This window comes from Eumetopias jubatus, unplaced genomic scaffold (assembly GCF_037043125.1).
Source record: "Eumetopias jubatus isolate StellerSeaLion01/CBP00866 unplaced genomic scaffold, mEumJub1_p1.0 scaffold_3, whole genome shotgun sequence".
NCBI lineage: Eukaryota > Metazoa > Chordata > Mammalia > Carnivora > Otariidae > Eumetopias > Eumetopias jubatus.
In genome coordinates, this window is record NW_028274809.1 from 128,274,759 (window position 1) to 128,291,711 (window position 16,953).

Below are 16,953 nucleotides of genomic sequence, written 5' to 3' on the forward strand. Positions count from 1 at the left end.
CTCTGTTCTGCTGTGTGTGTGTGTGTGTGTTTTAATCCCCCAACTACTGGGAAAGGTAGTAAAGGGACAAAGGAGTCTTTCTGAGAGGCAGCAGTTACAAGGACGGCAATGGGTTTCCACCTAATCACGTTGCCTGACCTCAATGTCAGAACACCCTTTCTCCTTTTAGAAGGGCCAGATGATCCCGGCAAGCCTCCAGCTGGTAATTACTCTCCTGGTCAACTTGAGGACCTCTTGCAACCTTAATATAAAGTTATCATTTGTCCTTTCTTTGGTCTTAATGATGGAGGGGGTGGAAAGCAGAGAAGAAAAAAATGACAACAGGAACAAAAAAAAACACTGAGGTTCAGAACCATGAGCGCATGCTAAACTACGCTCACGTCATAAATTACATCTGTGACTAGATCCTGTTTGTTATGACAGTATGCTTTTTTTCCGTTGTCACTCTAGGGAAAAAAAAAGTGCCCCGAATTCCTTAATAAGCATTGCCAATCTCTAGTGGGTAGTTAGATTTCTAACTAAGGAAGGAGAAGTGACAGTTAAAGACTAATGATTTAATTGCCGATTTCCTGAAAATACAAGCTGATGGACACTACATTCTACATAGTAGAATTTTTCATTTTAAAGGGTGTATGTAATTTCCAAACAATCAGTCCCACAGAGGCAGTTTAAAATAAAATACATTATTTTATAGCCTCCGGGGAGAGCATACATGCCCGTGGGAAAAAAATTCTGTCTGAATGAAATTTGTGCTGCAATCAGTTTTTTTCTAATCTATCAATAGAAGACATTACAAAATTACATTAATTATAGGAATTTTCACGTAGGTGAATTAATAATTATATTGCATTATTAAATTGCCAAATGGTGTTGACAGAATACACCATTTATGAACAATATTCCTCCTACCTACTGCTTATATTCTGCCTCACAGCAGAATATCATTCTTTTGCAGATAAACCTTAGTTTAGTTTGAATTGGAATACAGTTGACTCTTGAACAATGAGAGGGTTAGGGATGCTGACCCCCAGCACAGTAGGAAATCCATGTATAAATTTTGACCCCCCCCAAAAAAAACTTAACTACTAAGAGCCTACTGCTAACCAGAGGAAGTCTTACTGATAACATAAACAGTCGATTAACACATATTTTGGATATGTATTACATACTCTATAAATAAAGTAAGCTGGAGAAAAGAACATGTCATTAAGAAAATCATAAGAGAAAATACACTTACAGTCCTGTATTTATTTATTTAAAAAAAATCCACGTCTAAGTGGACCCACGCCGTTCAAACCTGTGTTGTTCAAGGGTCAACTGTATTATTTAATGCCAGGGCTCCTTTCTCTTGTGATGGTCCCCTGAGACTTAGTCTTTGCCCTGTAAGAATGGGAAAACTGCTGTGGAGTGTAAATTGACTTATCCAATGCTATTCTGAAAGCTAATCACAAAGGCAGCTAAACTGGCCAACTTCTGATTCCCAGCCCCTCCCTGCCACTGGTGACTGCTCCCAGGTTCTAATGGAGGGTGTGGACATTTATGAGAGAAAAGCATTCTGGAGAGGATGCATGGCAGGCCAGATTCTCCTGAAACAACCCCTGAAATTTACAGTTGTGCTCTCTTTCATGCTTGAAATACTAGTGATACTAATTAACATGTGACTTGTGCTTTAAGAGTGGACAAGGCACTTTTCCAGATATTTCTCCAAATGGTTAATTACTTTGAGTCTGAGTTAAGTTGATAACGTTTTTTACGTTTGTAGTGAATAAAGAAGATTCAATAAGCACACAATGTGTAACTCAGCCCTACACCGTCCATTTTGCAGTTTATAAGTATATTGCTAGTTCATACAGTTTCCATGGAAACATGTTAGTGATGAACCGAGAAACAGATACGAAATTGTATTCAAAATGGTCCAATCATGATCCATAGACCTTGATCTTCAAATACTAGTTAAGTTTTTTGAGATCTACTTAGATAAAGTTTTAATAAACTCAGATGGATTAGGTTTCGGAATTTATCCCAGTTTGATTAAAGTAGGATTTCTCCTCAAATCTCTGTTGTCTATCCACTGGAAAATTGCCCTGAAGTTCCTGCCCTTGGTCATTATAAGACTCCCAGAATACTGTGAACAAACCATTATTGAGCAACCAAGGCAAACTTAACCAAAGACTAATTAAAATAAAAGACCAAGAAAAATGAAAACAAAAACAAAATGACAAAGGTGGGAAAGCACCCTTTCTAGCAACTTTGTAAGCCCTCAGCGGGAGCAGGAAAGCAGTCCTTTTCATGGACAAGCGTGCTGGCAGTCCATTCCAAAAGAAAATTGTGGAATCGAACATTTTGGAATAGACTTATATCTTGAATGAATGATGGAAACAGAGTATAGAAGGTCTGGTTTAGTTTAGAATCACCATGAGATTGTTACTTCCCCAAATTACTGACTGAATATTAGCTGATAACAAAGAACACTGACATCTATAAAGACATGAAGGACAATGTACTTCTCCATTGAATTTCCTTAGAACAAACTAGAGAGAGAGGGCAAGAGGAACAACTTGCAATTTTAAACCCTCAGTGGCACTGAGGAGCATCTGAAAGAGTCTCGACTTAACACTGTGAGTGGGCTCATGAGCCAGTTACTCACTTGTAACTCACTGTGGAAAGGGTTCAATCAAAAAACATGAAATGCAAACAATACAAGAAAGTGTATGCATACATTTGTGCCACCTGCAAATTCTGGAAGCTCCTATCAAATAGTTAGTAACCCAGATCTGGGATAGATTGTATCGAATATGTCATTTATTTATCTTTAGTTTATCTGGAGCTCTAATACACTCGAAAAAGAGAAAGGGAATAAAACACCCAAAGAAGTGGTAAAACATTAGTATTGCTCATGAGCATGATACTGTTTCATAGCACATATACTTTTTAAAATTCGACATTGCAGTGTCTAAGTTCTTTGTTGAGAAAAGAAAAACAGCTCAAGTGATTTCACATGGAATATGCTGTTAAAATTTACATACTCTGAAAAAAGAGGAAATTATTAAAAACTCAAGTAATCTGGGACTTGAATATATTTACTCTAGAATATGACACCAGGAAGTATGAGGTTTCATTATTTCTCTGCCCAATTTAATCTTTGCCTAGAGCTGCTATCAAATTGCATATAGTGTATGTCTGCATGTATAGAACAGAAAAAAAAAATTCTTGTGCAGCCACATCAATAAAATGGTAAATGGTAAAAGGCTTCCAACTTTTAAAACAGAGATTTCTAAGGAGCAAGACACCATTATTTCTTTGGGTGTTCACAGCAACTAGGTTTCACTGAAAATCTTACTGTGCAAGCCTCCGGCTACGTTTTGGCTCTCATTTGGGTCTCGTACAAAGATCTATAGTGTTCCAATCTCTCTCTGCAGTGTTGTCTCTCTTGGCTTCCCTCTCCCTCCAGGTCCTGGCAAAAGGACACTGGGAACTGTTTTTCTCAGGGCCCCAAAGTTTGCATTGGCACAGAGTCCACTGTGGGGGAGGTTTTCTGCTTTAAAAAATAAATCATGAAATTAATATATCCTGCAAGACACCCTGGAGGTGTTGGATAATGATGTGACTCCTAGGGAAATGTTCAGCAAAAACACATCATATATACAAGCCCCAAACTTCCCCCAGTGCATTAAATGGTCGAGCTGTCTAAAGAAATGACCCATTCTGCTGTCTCTGGGTGGGATCTCCTGAGTAACGCCTGTCCCTTAGGTGGATTGCTTTTTAAAAAGTTAAGGTGGATATTTCAGATGCTTACTGCTATGACAGAAACTCCAGCTGCTGTGCTATTCGGCTTGGGGCCTGTGTTGAAGTGCTTCTTTATCTTTCCAGCTACTGATAGCTGATGTTCATTTTCTGGGAGGCCGTCATCCTGGGGGGGGCGGAAAAAAAAAGAAGTGAAAAAAGGAGAAAAAGAAAAAAAAAACGAGATAAACGGAAAATGAGGCCGAGATCTTCTAGTAACAAGCCGGGATCTTAGAATTCCGAAGATTTCAGAAATAAAGTAACCAATGTCTGTTGTTGGAAGTAGTGCTCTGAGGTCTCGTTCACTTCCACACCTGCCTTAAAATTAATTTGCTGCATCATCTGACCCCCAGAGTTCTGTCCCTAAATAAAAGTTGTTATTTCTGTTTTTGGTTTCTATTAAAATTGATTTCAGCCAGGGCTCTGGGGACATACACCAAAGGGCAAATTAAATCTGAACCCCCTCCCCCACAAAAAATCAATGTAAACATCTTTTTTTCCTGAACCAAGAGTTTTATCCTCTTAAGCCCATCATTCAGACCCCAACACGAGGAAACTGACAGTCCTGGGCTCATGCAAGGGCCTGTAAATAAACTCAGGCTGGTTCCACAGCTCCTCAGTCGACCATTCTATAATGCCAGACAACCTCCCAGGCAAAGAGTTCTTCCTGAAGTTTTCAATCCTCCTCACTGCCTTCAAATCATCTGTTATTTTGACGTACTTCACATTGAGGCTCCTTTTAACGAAGGCTTCTGCTCTCCACCGGAGCTGTCTATGATGGAGGCTAGACAGATTGCTCCCCTTTGCTAAAGACTGTTAGGATAACACTAACCAGAGCCGTAAGTATGTGCTGCCACTTACTAGCTCATGTTGAAAAGGCTGCCCAATCCTTGAAGACAGAGATTGTGTTCTGTTCGCTCTGGAGTCCTCTGGTCTTAGCATAGCGCTTTGGCACACAGTAGATGCTTAAGACATATTTGCGGAATAAATGAATGAAGGGATAATAAAGTGTTTGTTACTATCTGTTAAAACCAAAATTCCTGGCAAGACTTCAATGCCATTCATCATTTTCCTTCTCTCGTTCCTTTCCATCATTTTGCATGTTATTTCTTGGCTCCACCCAAGAAAATAAACGGCTGCTTCCCTAGCGTAACATGCTCGCTCTTCTCCGTAACCTAGTCCTCCCTTCCCTCACCGTTTGGCTATTCATGCATTCAGGCGCTAGTCACTGCATGTCTACAGTGGACCAGGCACTGCAGGAAGTAGTGGGGAAAGCTGGTGAGCAAAAAGAGGCGTGGGCTTTGCTCTTATGGACCCTGTGGCCTCTCTTTTTCTTCAAAACATGGGTCCAAATCACCTGTTCCAAATCATTTTGCCCCTACGAAGCATAATTCATTAGAATGGTTCTTCTGTAAACTCCTAATGGTTTTACATTATATATATTTGCACTCTTTACATTCTTTTTGGTCTGAGGTGATTTCGTACATATATAACTTACATATGTACATATATAACACATATATAACATATATATGTACATATATAACATATATAGGGAGTAAGTACTCCCTCTATACATTTACATATATAAGTTATATATGTACGAAATCACCTAAGATCAAAAAGAATGTAAAGAGTGCAAATATATATAGTATATCATCAACTCTGAACTCTTGCCCTTTTGTATCACATCTTCCACATTTTCTGTAATCTTTGATATGAGCCCTTGGTTCAGCACCCTGCTCCCAGTGGATACTCAATTTGTGATATTCTTGGACTGATTTACTAATGGCTAGAAGAAGGAACCATTATTATGCTTATTAAGTCACACCTGAAATCAAATCTGGAAGAAGGATGCTTTCCAGTGACTGCAGAGTGAATTCAAAAACTTTTTAAAAATCCGTATTGTGAAAAGAGTCAGACATAAAGTGAAGGTCAATGAGGGTAACAGTGGGATAATACTTGGGGAGGGGATCATACAAAGTACTTACTCTGTCCCGGGCTATGCTGGGGATGGCTGGGGGTGGGAGAAAAATGGTCTCTGCCCCCCAGAACCTTGCGGGCTAATTGAGAGACAAAGTATGCACACACAATGTCAAATAATAAAGCAGATCAACAAGATAAGAAGGAGCTGTCATAAGGCATGGAGCCTCGTGGCTCAGCTAGAAACATGGAAGGAGTTCAGAGGAGAGAGGATGTATTTTCAGTTGTGAACAGAGCAGACTTCAGGAGGACTACGGCATCCAGCCTGGTCCTTCAGGAGGAGGAGCAATTGACCCTTAGAGGGGTCACCTACCATTCTGGTGTATAGAAGCGAGCGAGTGGGAAACCTCAAGTCCTGTTTGCCAAACAATGAGTTAACTAGTTTATCTTTAGTTAAGATAATGATGGAGAAAGCTGAAAAAAAAAAAAAAAAAAAACAGGAAAAGACTGGCCACAAAAGACTACCGGAAAGATCCAGAGATGGAAGCCTTTGTCTCCATTAGGAATAAAAACAATGCTTTTTTTAATAAGAGGGGTGTAAGGGTAGGAAGTGTGGAGGGCTAACTACCTTTCACTCACTCACGAAGAATTAGAATCTTGCAATCTAGAGCTTTAAACACAAGGGTCTTTTTTAAAATGCTGTTTTTTGTTGTTGTTGTTGCTGTTTTTTAAAGATTTTATTTATTTATTTATTTGAGAGAGAGAGAATGAGAGATAGAGAGCACGAGAGGGAAGAGGGTCAGAGGGAGAAGCAGACTCCCCGTCGAGCAGGGAGCCCGATGCGGGACTTGATCCCGGGACTCCAGGATCATGACCTGAGCTGAAGGCAGTCGCTTAACCAACTGAGCCACCCAGGCACCCTAAAATGCTGTTTTAATGGTGGATGGAACAACAGGCCTCTGAAATCTAAGTTAGAATTTTGGAAGCACTTAAACATTTGACGAGGGATGAAATGACGTGCGTTTACTGAGAGTCTTCCAAGTATTAGTGTCATGTATCTGGCACAGGTTGGGGCTCTGCCTGAGGGAAAGGGAGCAGCCTGAGACAGGGGTTCCCCACTGGGCCTCACCCCCAAGATTATATATACTTGTATATAAGGTATGTAATCATCTCTTAATAGAGTTCCAGGCTAGCTCAGGCAAAGCGATTTGTATGGCAAATCTGTATGACAACAAACGTGAAAAACATAATCGGGAAGCTGGCTGAAGGAAGGTTTTTCTCTTTAGGACAAGAACACCTTGAGCATATTTGCTGTCTCAGGATCAGAAGCTGCTGGAAAGGAAGAGCCGGAAGACACGAGATGAGCTAATCAGTGTGAGCGGCAGGGATGAAAGGGAGGGGAAGCCGTTTACCCTGGGGAGGCGCAGGTTTACCTGATGCAGGATGAAGTAAGGAGAAAAAGGGTGAGGCCCGAGTTTGAAGGCGGAGGGGAGCAAAGATAAAAGAGAAAGGCAGGGAGAGAGGAAGGTGACACAGGTGTTAAGTGCTCTGTGGCCCTGGGCAAGTGATTTACACATACGAGCCCCTTAAGTCTCAGATTATCCTCTATGATGATATGCATTATTAGGACCATTTCGAAGATGAGCAAACTGAGGCTCAGCAAGATTAAGTAATTTGCTCAAGGTCACACAGCTAGAAAGCGGTTGAGTCAGGACTGAATCAGGTCTGAAAGTATTCTTTCCACAACACCACATTGCATCCATCCAGGGCCTTCATTCGCATGGCATCGGTTACAAAAGGGTCCCTAAGAGTTAAATGGTAGGATTTGAGGAGTCCTCTCTCCCATTATGAAAGTGGCACCATGGTAAGGAGAAAGAAGGATTAAGTTAGGGACTGAAAAAAAGAGAGACTATCTGGCTAGGCCTCAGTGGAGCCTGGGAAGCATCTGCATGAAGGTCAGTAAAAGGGATGCTGAGCACGTCAGGGGGCCCAGTGGAATGCAGTTGACTTTTATGTCAAGGAGAGACTGGATGTCCACGATACTGGGATGTGGCAATGTGACCTACTCTGGCCAGGCTCTCGAATCCTCTGTGGGGTAGACAGTACCAGAAGGCCTGGCTGACACTGGATGACATGCAGTTGCATTGGGTCACAGCGTGGTCCTATGATCCACACAGGCTATATTGAACAGGCTTGGTGCAAATAGGGAACAAATAGTAGGGATTCCATAGGAGCAGCCCCTTCCCGACTTACTGAGGGCAATTCATCCCCTGCTGCACCATCCCACCATCTCCCCATTTCCCCACCCGTGGTGCCATCTTAGCAGAACTTTCTTTTTTTTACCTGGCTTTTCTTCCCCCTGCCAGTTCCTGAGCTAAGAGTTTGCTTTCTCACCACCCTCAGAATGGACTTTGTTATTTCCCAGCTCTGTCTTGGTCCTGATCTCCTGTCAAGACTCTTAGCAACTCTTTTAGATGTTGGGTCCTGAGGGTTCAGACCTCCAGCTTTAAATTCTAGTGAAGGTTTCAGCTTCCCTTGGGTTATTAGTTCATGTTGAAGCAATGAAAGTCTTGAAACAACCCTCACAAGTTGTCAGAGATGCTTCTGACTTCATAAATCTTAAAACATTTCAGGGTTGTTTTTTTTCCAATGAAATAAGGTGTCTCAGAGAAGGGTATGCGTGCATGTGGGCACACGTGCACAAAGACACACAGACAGACACACACACATGCACCCCTCACAGCAACTAAAAGTCTGCAGAGTTTCTATATCAGTTTTGAAGACTTTGAGCATAATTGGATTAAAAGACATAAACAACTGGCTTTGCAGGGACCTAATCTGTACCTGAGGCATACAGATTGATGATGGAGATTTAGCTAACTTACTGTCTTGCATCAATAAAATAAATAGGGTCATTAAAAACATACATTTTTATATATACATCTTTATCACCATTATTCTGAATAGATTGTATGCCAAAAATGTGCTATGAATTTTCTAAACGTGACAAACCTGGCGGTGTGTTACAAATAGTTATAGTATTATTACCATACGTTCTGGTATGTAGTTTCTGGGAGTAGTTTCTGAAGTTTCACATGGGCTGGTTGTGGTTTGAGGTTAGTGGTTTTTGATTTAGAAATTCCCATCCACCACTTGGCAGAGCATTGCAACTGACAAGAACAAAATTAGTTTGCAAAATGGAAAATGAACTCTCACAGCTGTCTTTCAGAGACCTAGCCTCCTGGTCTCCATTTCTCCAGCGGATGTTGGGGAGCAGCTGTGGTGGGGGTTGAGGGGCTTGGATGTGAAGTCACTCCGTGGAATGAATTCCCCTCTTTCCTCCGGGAAACCATACCAGGGGTCATGCTTTAGAAAACCGTCCTCCCCTCATGGATTTTTGTTTTCGACTCATGGATCTGATTTGCAGTCAATTCATTACCAGACTCTATTATTAATAATATCTGTGAATTTATGAGAAGTACGGCAGTCTTGAAACGTTTACTACCAGAATATCCTGATTTAGTTTTAAATAATCGCTCAAGTACATTAGAGTACTCTTCAATAGCAGCTCCCTCTCGCATCCCAGCGTTTGGCCTCTTGACTCTTGCTAACCATCTCCAGCTGTATGGCACCCAGGACCTTTGACTCTGTTCAGCTGGGGCCGATGCATCCTCTATGTCCACACCTCACACTGCACTGGAGGAGAAAATGTAAAGTAAATTAAGATCTAGCTCGGAGAAGGGAGAAGGTAAGATGCCCAATTGGAAAGTGGGATTCCATGTCATCATTTCTAATTTACGAATATAAATAGATGGTTTTATTTATTATTACAGTATCACTGGGGGCTCTCTTAATTTCTAACAAATTCCGCCAGCACAAGATGAATGCATATAAATTTTTGTGTGGGGAGAGCTGCTTTTAGTTAGCATGGAATATCTCGGGAGATTATCCAGGCTCTTACTTTTTTATTTTTTCTTCTTGCTCTCCTTCTTTATTCTTTTTGAATATCTTGGCTTAGTAGTTTGTTTGTTTATTTATTTTTTAGTATTATCTTTTAAAAAAGAGTAGGTAGGTGAGATAAATGAAGTAAAATAAAATTTAAAGGCCAGGAAGGTGATAGGAAGTCTTGATTGGCTAAATACTTACACCTGACTTATTTCAACCCATTCTTTCCACCAGGACAGAGGTTCTCAATCTTGGTTTCACTGTAGAACCACCTGGGAGCTCTTAGATTTCCTGCTGCCTGCCTGGATGCCCGCCCAATTAAGTCAGAATCACTAGAGGCAAAATCCAGGCATCAGACCTTGTGCTAGAAACTCCACAGAGCTTTACGCTGGAGACCTCTCTGAGGCTCAGCTTCCTCATCAATGAAATCAGGAAAATAATTGGAGGTAAAACATAAACTCAAAGAATTGTAGTGTTGAGATGGACATTTATCCTGGCATCAGGAGAATAACATCGGATAAAATAGGTCAACACTTTGAAAATAAAAATGCAATAACAGTAATGTATCTGGAATATTACAACGGTGATAATTTAATCCTATTTACAAATGAGAACTTTTGGGGGGGAACATGTCAATTACATTTATGAACTTATCACTAACCTACCTTTTCTATCAACAAAGTGTCTTTTGGGGGAAAGGGACCCAACTTTCTCCACAATCCCTGGAATGAGCAAGATGTATTAATGTCAATTTCAGTCTCCAATGTGCCTTAATCCCGTGGTTCTCCACTAGATGAGTACTAAGGTAAATAAACTTAAGCCAGGACAATTCCTGTTGGTATTCTGTAGTCATGGTAAAGGAAACAACTGTGATACTAAAGAAGACAACAGAGCGGATAATGCACACATTATCTACATGTAGCTGGGGCTGCACTAATGGAATTTTTGGGGGGAGGATGAGAAGGTTCTCCTTCTTAATCAAACTTCTCATACGCCAACATCCATCACAATTTGTATTTCATCAGTACACAGCAACAGATGACAGAGCTGTTGCCTCTCTCAGACCCAAATTCCCCAAATATGTATCAAGTACCTTCCTAGTGCTAGTGCTTAAAGACTGTCCTCTCAGACCCTTCAAATATATATTCCTTTCTCCATCCTCATAACAACCCAAGAAGCTGATTCTATTATCTTCAGTTCACAGACACAAAAACAGATTTAAAGGAGTGAAATGACTGTCCCAAGGTTAAAACAGGAGGGTGAGCTGGTGCTCCTTCCGGAAGCCCACGTTCCTCTCCTAGACACCTGGCTGCACGTTGATGCTGCCTTTGTCCATCTGGTTTGCTAGAACAATCCATCTAGATGCCTCGCTCATGACTCTTTGCATAACAGAGCAGGGGCCCAGAACACCAAGGAGCACAACGGCATTCCCACCCAGAGTGAATGAAAAAAATGAGCTTAGAGTAAGGTTAAAACAAGTGACTTTTGCTGACTAGATTTTCCGATTCTATTGCTCTACTCTCTGTTTCATAAGGGACTGCCTTTTCAATTCCAAGGGCACCAAGTGAAAAGGTCACTGTATAAGCAACAGAGAAAATTAGGACAAATGAGAGTACAGGAAATGCTTTCTGACGACTTCCTCAGGGCTCAGATAATTATTATTACCTCTTTCTCCCTGAGGTAGAGTTCTCTGCAGTGATCAGATATAATTTGATCACCAAATGCAAAATGTCTTGTCAAATGGACTTCCATTTAAATGCCTAATTTATTTATTTTGATTGCTTGGTTGCTCATTTGTTGCACTTAGAGATCTTGACAAACACTAAAGGCTCATTGTGAAAGCTTATATATGGTTTTTCATTTATGTTTCTGAGACAATAATCATTTTTCTGATTTAGTTACTACATAAATACAATTTCAAAAGTTAAGCCATCATTTCATACATTTCGGGGTTTTTTTTAGGTTTTTTTTTTTTAAGTTTCTGCTAACATCAATAGTTTTTTCCCTCAGAATCTAAGGTCTGTTAGAATGATAAAAAGTTTAGTTTTATCATTCTAAGGTCTTTTTAGTTTTAAATCTCCTAGATAATCCCTTAAATGTTATCCTCACTTTTAAGAAATGTCTTTAGGGAATTTGAGAGGGAAAACTAAAATGACAGCAGAAGTCCACGTTTTAGAGGGCGTGGTGGAGCCTAATTATCAGCAAAGTGGGACCATGTGTTAAAATGTGTACAAAGCTGGTTGAGAAGGCAGAAAGTTACTGCTGAGACATGTACATGCTGCTTTAGGGAAAGGAGCAACCTAGTTTTTCAAAGGTAACAGCCAAAAGTCTTCCTAATTTTGTTTCTTTATCCCACGGAATTGGGATATATAACCATAAATATATATATATATATATATATATATATATATATGGATACAGGGTCATTTGGTTTTGAATCAGGGTAAGGGTGCTTCTAATTGTTTTCTAGCCCCCTCGAATATACAGACAAATGTGCTTCCATCCACAGTTATCTTAAAACAGATATGCATATCCTGTCGGAGCTGGCTCTGCGGGACATCTCTTCCCCCCCCCACCACCTCCTTTGGGATTAGAGCACTGGCATCTCCTCCTCTAGGGAATCCTTTATAGCACCACTCTCCCCACCCAGAGGCTGGCTGGCGTAGTCTCCCCCTGCCTCCCCCCCCATGCCCCGTGACTGTCTGCTGTATCAGAGCTCCCAGAGGGCGGGGCCTGCCAGGCAGGGATCCTCTGACGAAAACGTATTTAAAAACCTAAAATGGGTATTTGCAGTCTATGAAATCTCTTTCCTCTATGGCTCTTTGTGAGCCTTCAAAGGCCATGTTTCAAATTCTGATTTTCTGGCTTATTCTGTCTGGTCATAGTCCCACGGTTTCTAGCGCTATCATGCAATTTGACAATCTGTAGATCATGGGCTTTTAATTAGCATGTTGATCAATCAGAACCAACTGCTGCCACCAGGAAAGGCCGCAGCAGGCCTGTGCCTCTTCCTCCCTGCAAATCTAAGGGAAAGGTGCCAGGACCATCCTTTGAAGATGTTGCTAACTTGCATAAACTATCATTATAACGATATGCATTCTTTTGCAATATTCATGGTGCTTTCGTGTATAACAAAGGACAGGTAGATGTAATTCGGTACATAAGGCTTTAAAGCAAATGGGCTTGGAGTGAGGAGACCTGGCTGCAAATTCTGGCTCAATCACAACCTTTGCTACTCCGGGCAAATCACTTACCTTAGCCTCAGTCTCCTCACCTATAAAATGGGTACAATAATATCCACTCTATCCTGCAGGTTTATTATTAGGCTTACCTGAGACACTTCCTAACTTTTCCCACTTCATAGAAAAGGATAACTTTTGTTTAGCACCCTGGGGTAAATGCAAAGGCTTTGAGGCTGGAGGTGATCACTTCTGGACTCTAGCTGCCCTGCCTGACTATCCCAAGGGCTGAGGGGATTGATATCTTTATACATTTGTACACCAATTGGGAAGTTCTGCTCTATGAAAATACTTAAAACAACCCTTAGCCGTATATCTATACTCACATTCAACATTCATAAATATCCTCCTGTTTTACATCTCTACATAAAGTGCTAGAACAGAGCTACCCTACGACCCAGCAATTGCACTACTGGGTATTTACCCCAAAGATACAAATGTAGGGATCCGAAGGGGTACGTGCACCCCAATGTTTATAGCAGCAATGTCCACAATAGCCAAACTATGGAAAGAGCCCAGATGTCCATCGACAAATAAATGGATAAAGAAGATGTGGTATATATATGTATATCTACAATGGAATATTACACAGCCATCCAAAAAATGAAATCTTGGGGCGCCTGGGTGGCTCAGGGGTTAAGCGTTTGCCTTCGGCTCAGGTCATGATCCCAGGGTCCTGGGATCGAGCCCCACATCGCGCTCCCTGCTCGGCAGGAAGCCTGCTTCTCCTTCTCCCACTCCCCCTGCTTGTGTTCCCTCTCTTGCTGTGTCTCTGTCAAGTGAATAAATAAAATCTTTAAAAAAAAATGAAATCTTGCCATTTGCAATGACGTGGATGAACTAGAGGGTATTATGCTAAGCAAAATAAGTCAATCAGAGAAAGACAATTATCATATGATCTCACTGATATGTGGAATTTAAGAAACAAGGCAGAGAATCATAGGAGAAGAGAGGAAAAAATGAAACAAGACAAAATCAGAGAGGAAGACAAACCGTAAGAAACTCTTCATCTCAGGAAACAAACCAAGGGTTGCTGGAGGGGAGGTGGGTAGAGGGATGGGGTGGCTGGGTGGGGGGCATTGGGGAGGGTATGTGTTGTGGTGAGTGCTGGGTGTTGTGTAAGACTGATGAATCACAGACCTCTGCCCCTGAAACAACTACTACATTATATACTAATAATAATTTTAGAAAAGAAAAACAAAAACAAAAAACAAAAAAATAAAAAAAAGTGCTAGAACCTCGGCCCATGGCCATCACGTGGCGGAACATGAACAAGATCCCAAGCTCTTGTCACCTTGGATGTAGTCTGTCTCAATACTGTGCTTTCAATCATACCTCATCCCTAAAATTAGTGATTTGGGGGGGGGGAACCCACCACCTGACAAATCACTATGGTGATAATTTAGAGGAGTGGAATATTTTGTTGCCTTCAACTCACAGCCAGATCACTTGAAGCTGTAGGAAGGCTGGCAAAATTTCTATCAGCGAGCTAACCATGTTAAACTTGTTCCTGCCTGTGTTCATGTCCATATCGATATGCACATGTCTGCCTCCTACTCTGGCCATAAGAACCATTAAACCTAGGTCTGGAGCTTCCACGTGCCGATGAGGGTTACAGTAGTACCTAGATTATACAGTTGTTGGGAAGAACACGATCAGTTAATGTATGTGAGGTGCTTAAAAGAGTCCTGGGCAGACTTTATAAGTGAAGCACTCTACGCATATTTATTATGATTCAAAACGAACCTTATCAATCCATTGTAGAGAGATATAGGGACAAAATATAACAACTGTGCTCTGGAGAATTCTTTCACACAGATGTATCATTTGACTCTAGTACTCAAATAGCAGCAGTGGCATCTGGGAGCTTTGAGAAATTCAGAGCCTCACATCTATGACATTAGAATCTGCATTTTAACAAGATCCCCAGGTGACTTGTGAGCGAACTCAAGGTTGAGAAGTGCTGCATTCGAGTACTTCAAGGCTTATGTGGAGACCCTTGGGTCAATTGTATTTTTGGTAGGAATCATGCAAAAGCGGTACTGACTCAGAAAATCTGCTCTTATTGATGTATTCAGAATGTAGGTTGGGGGGTGAGGGCTGGCGACCACGTGCATGCACTTCCCCAGTCAGAAGGCAGCCCCATCTGAATCGAATGAAAGGCTCTGTGCAGGGGACCATGACAGCATACATCAGCACGGATCCATCAGAGGAACAGTCTGAGATCCTGTCACTGTTCTGGCGTGTTTGAGGGGGAGGAACAAATAGGAACACAACACTTCACAAAGGAGGCGATATCATTAGGAAATCTGCAATTTGAGAAAGGAACATTAGGAGTACATATAGGGAAAGGAGGAAGTCACTTACATTAACCCAGGGATGCTCAAGGACTTGCACAGCCGAAAATCGCTGATCGACATCGACCAACAGCATCATGGTGATGAGCTCCTGTGGAAGGGAACGTTTGATTCCATTTGTCTCATTTTTATGGTAAAATTCTGAGTATTTTCATATGTGGAAGTTCTCTTTTAGTTTGGAAAAGCTCTCAATTTTAAATATATCAACTCAACTTACGCACAGCCATCTAACACCTTTAGAAGTTAAAGGTGAATACTTAGAATTATAAATATATGGCTTATAGTTGGGAGAAAAAAATGAAATGAAGATTAAAATAAAAGTGTATTAAAGTGTATTTAGTAGAGAAGAAATAGATTATATAAGTTAAAGAATTAATATTCCTTTCTTTGTCTAGAATTTCACACTTGAATGGCAGATTTCTAAGTTAGTTTAATACAGAAATCTGTTAACATTGCTTCAAAAATTTCCACATTAATCAATACCAATAAAATGGAACTATTAAGAGGCAAATGATTTAATGGTTCTGAAATTAATGAGACCTCCTCATGAGTTCAAAATGATTTGGACCAGGAAAGCACAGCTTGGGTTTTAATGATGAGTCTGTCATACATTTGTCCACTTCGGATTAGAAGTTCCCATGTAACAAAATGGTTAGATATGTGTTATCCAGTTCCTTACATTCACGGTCTGAGTACCATTCCGTGATGAGGATGATTTATTTCCACTGATGTAGAGATTCTACCTTAAAGTTCTCATTATGTTCTTTTCTTGCTTCAGGCTCCTTTGTGCATGAAGGCATTCATTCAGTTTCCAACATGGGCCAGGACTTATTAAAGCAACTATTTGGTGTGATGCCCTTTGCCAGGTGGCATGGGGGTGTGGGAGATGGTCCTATCTGTCAATGACTTTGAGCTCTCTTGTTATGAGTGACAGCACTGAGAGGTAGATTGGTTCCTGAAGAGATTGCTCACAGGCAAAAAGACCTCTACCCCCACAGAAAAAGTCAGGTTTTAAATTGAACTCACACTCAGGACACAGAGAAAGGAAAGGCATACACACTGAATAATCAAAAGTCAATTATTTCTCAACATCAAGTTTTCAAAAATTTAAGTCAATGCTTGGAGACATAAGGTTAAGGAATCAATTAAAGAGTTTTCTTTTTTATCTCAAGTTCTACCAATGTCTCCATGTAAGATTTTTAGTTTTCTTAGAGGTTGCTCTCTTATTCATTCATTTTAATACATGTTAAGCACTCGTTATGTACTGGTTACTATATAGGCATTGATGATACAATAATAAACAAAAATACACAAAAATCCTTGTCTTGATGAAATTTGTGTTCTAGTGGGAGAAAATTAGGAAATAAATGACATAAGTAAGATGTATCTGCCTATCTATACCTACTTATCTAGAAACGTAGACAGAGAAAGATAGTTAGATGGTATACCAGAAGGACATGTGGGTATAAGTCCTACAGAGAAGAATAAAGCAGATGAGGAAGATAAGGTGAGCTAGATAGATTAAAGACCTGCAACTGAAAACAGGGTGGTCTGGGAAAGCTTCCCTGAGAGGATGAAATTGAGTCGAGACCCAAAAGAGATAAAGCCATAAGCTATGTCGAAATCTAAGGCAGCCTGGTATGCGTTGGGTATAGCAAGAGGCTATAGCAACATAATTGGAGTGACAACAGGGAGTGATGAAGACA

General features: G+C 40.8%; 1 protein-coding gene across 6 annotated transcripts in view; it reads right to left on the minus strand.

Moving 5' to 3' along the window:
• The window catches only part of DCLK1 (doublecortin like kinase 1), a 329,266-nt gene that overhangs the window by 14,738 nt on the left and 297,575 nt on the right, over positions 1-16,953 (minus strand). For all 6 annotated transcript variants that reach the window (XM_088022188.1, XM_028106105.2, XM_088022187.1 and 3 more), the window contains 2 exons: positions 15,258-15,338; positions 3,797-3,910 (listed from right to left, as the gene is read on the minus strand). In XM_088022188.1, coding sequence (XP_087878314.1) covers positions 3,797-3,910; positions 15,258-15,338 — 195 coding nt within the window. The remainder of the gene's footprint in view (positions 1-3,796; positions 3,911-15,257; positions 15,339-16,953) is intronic.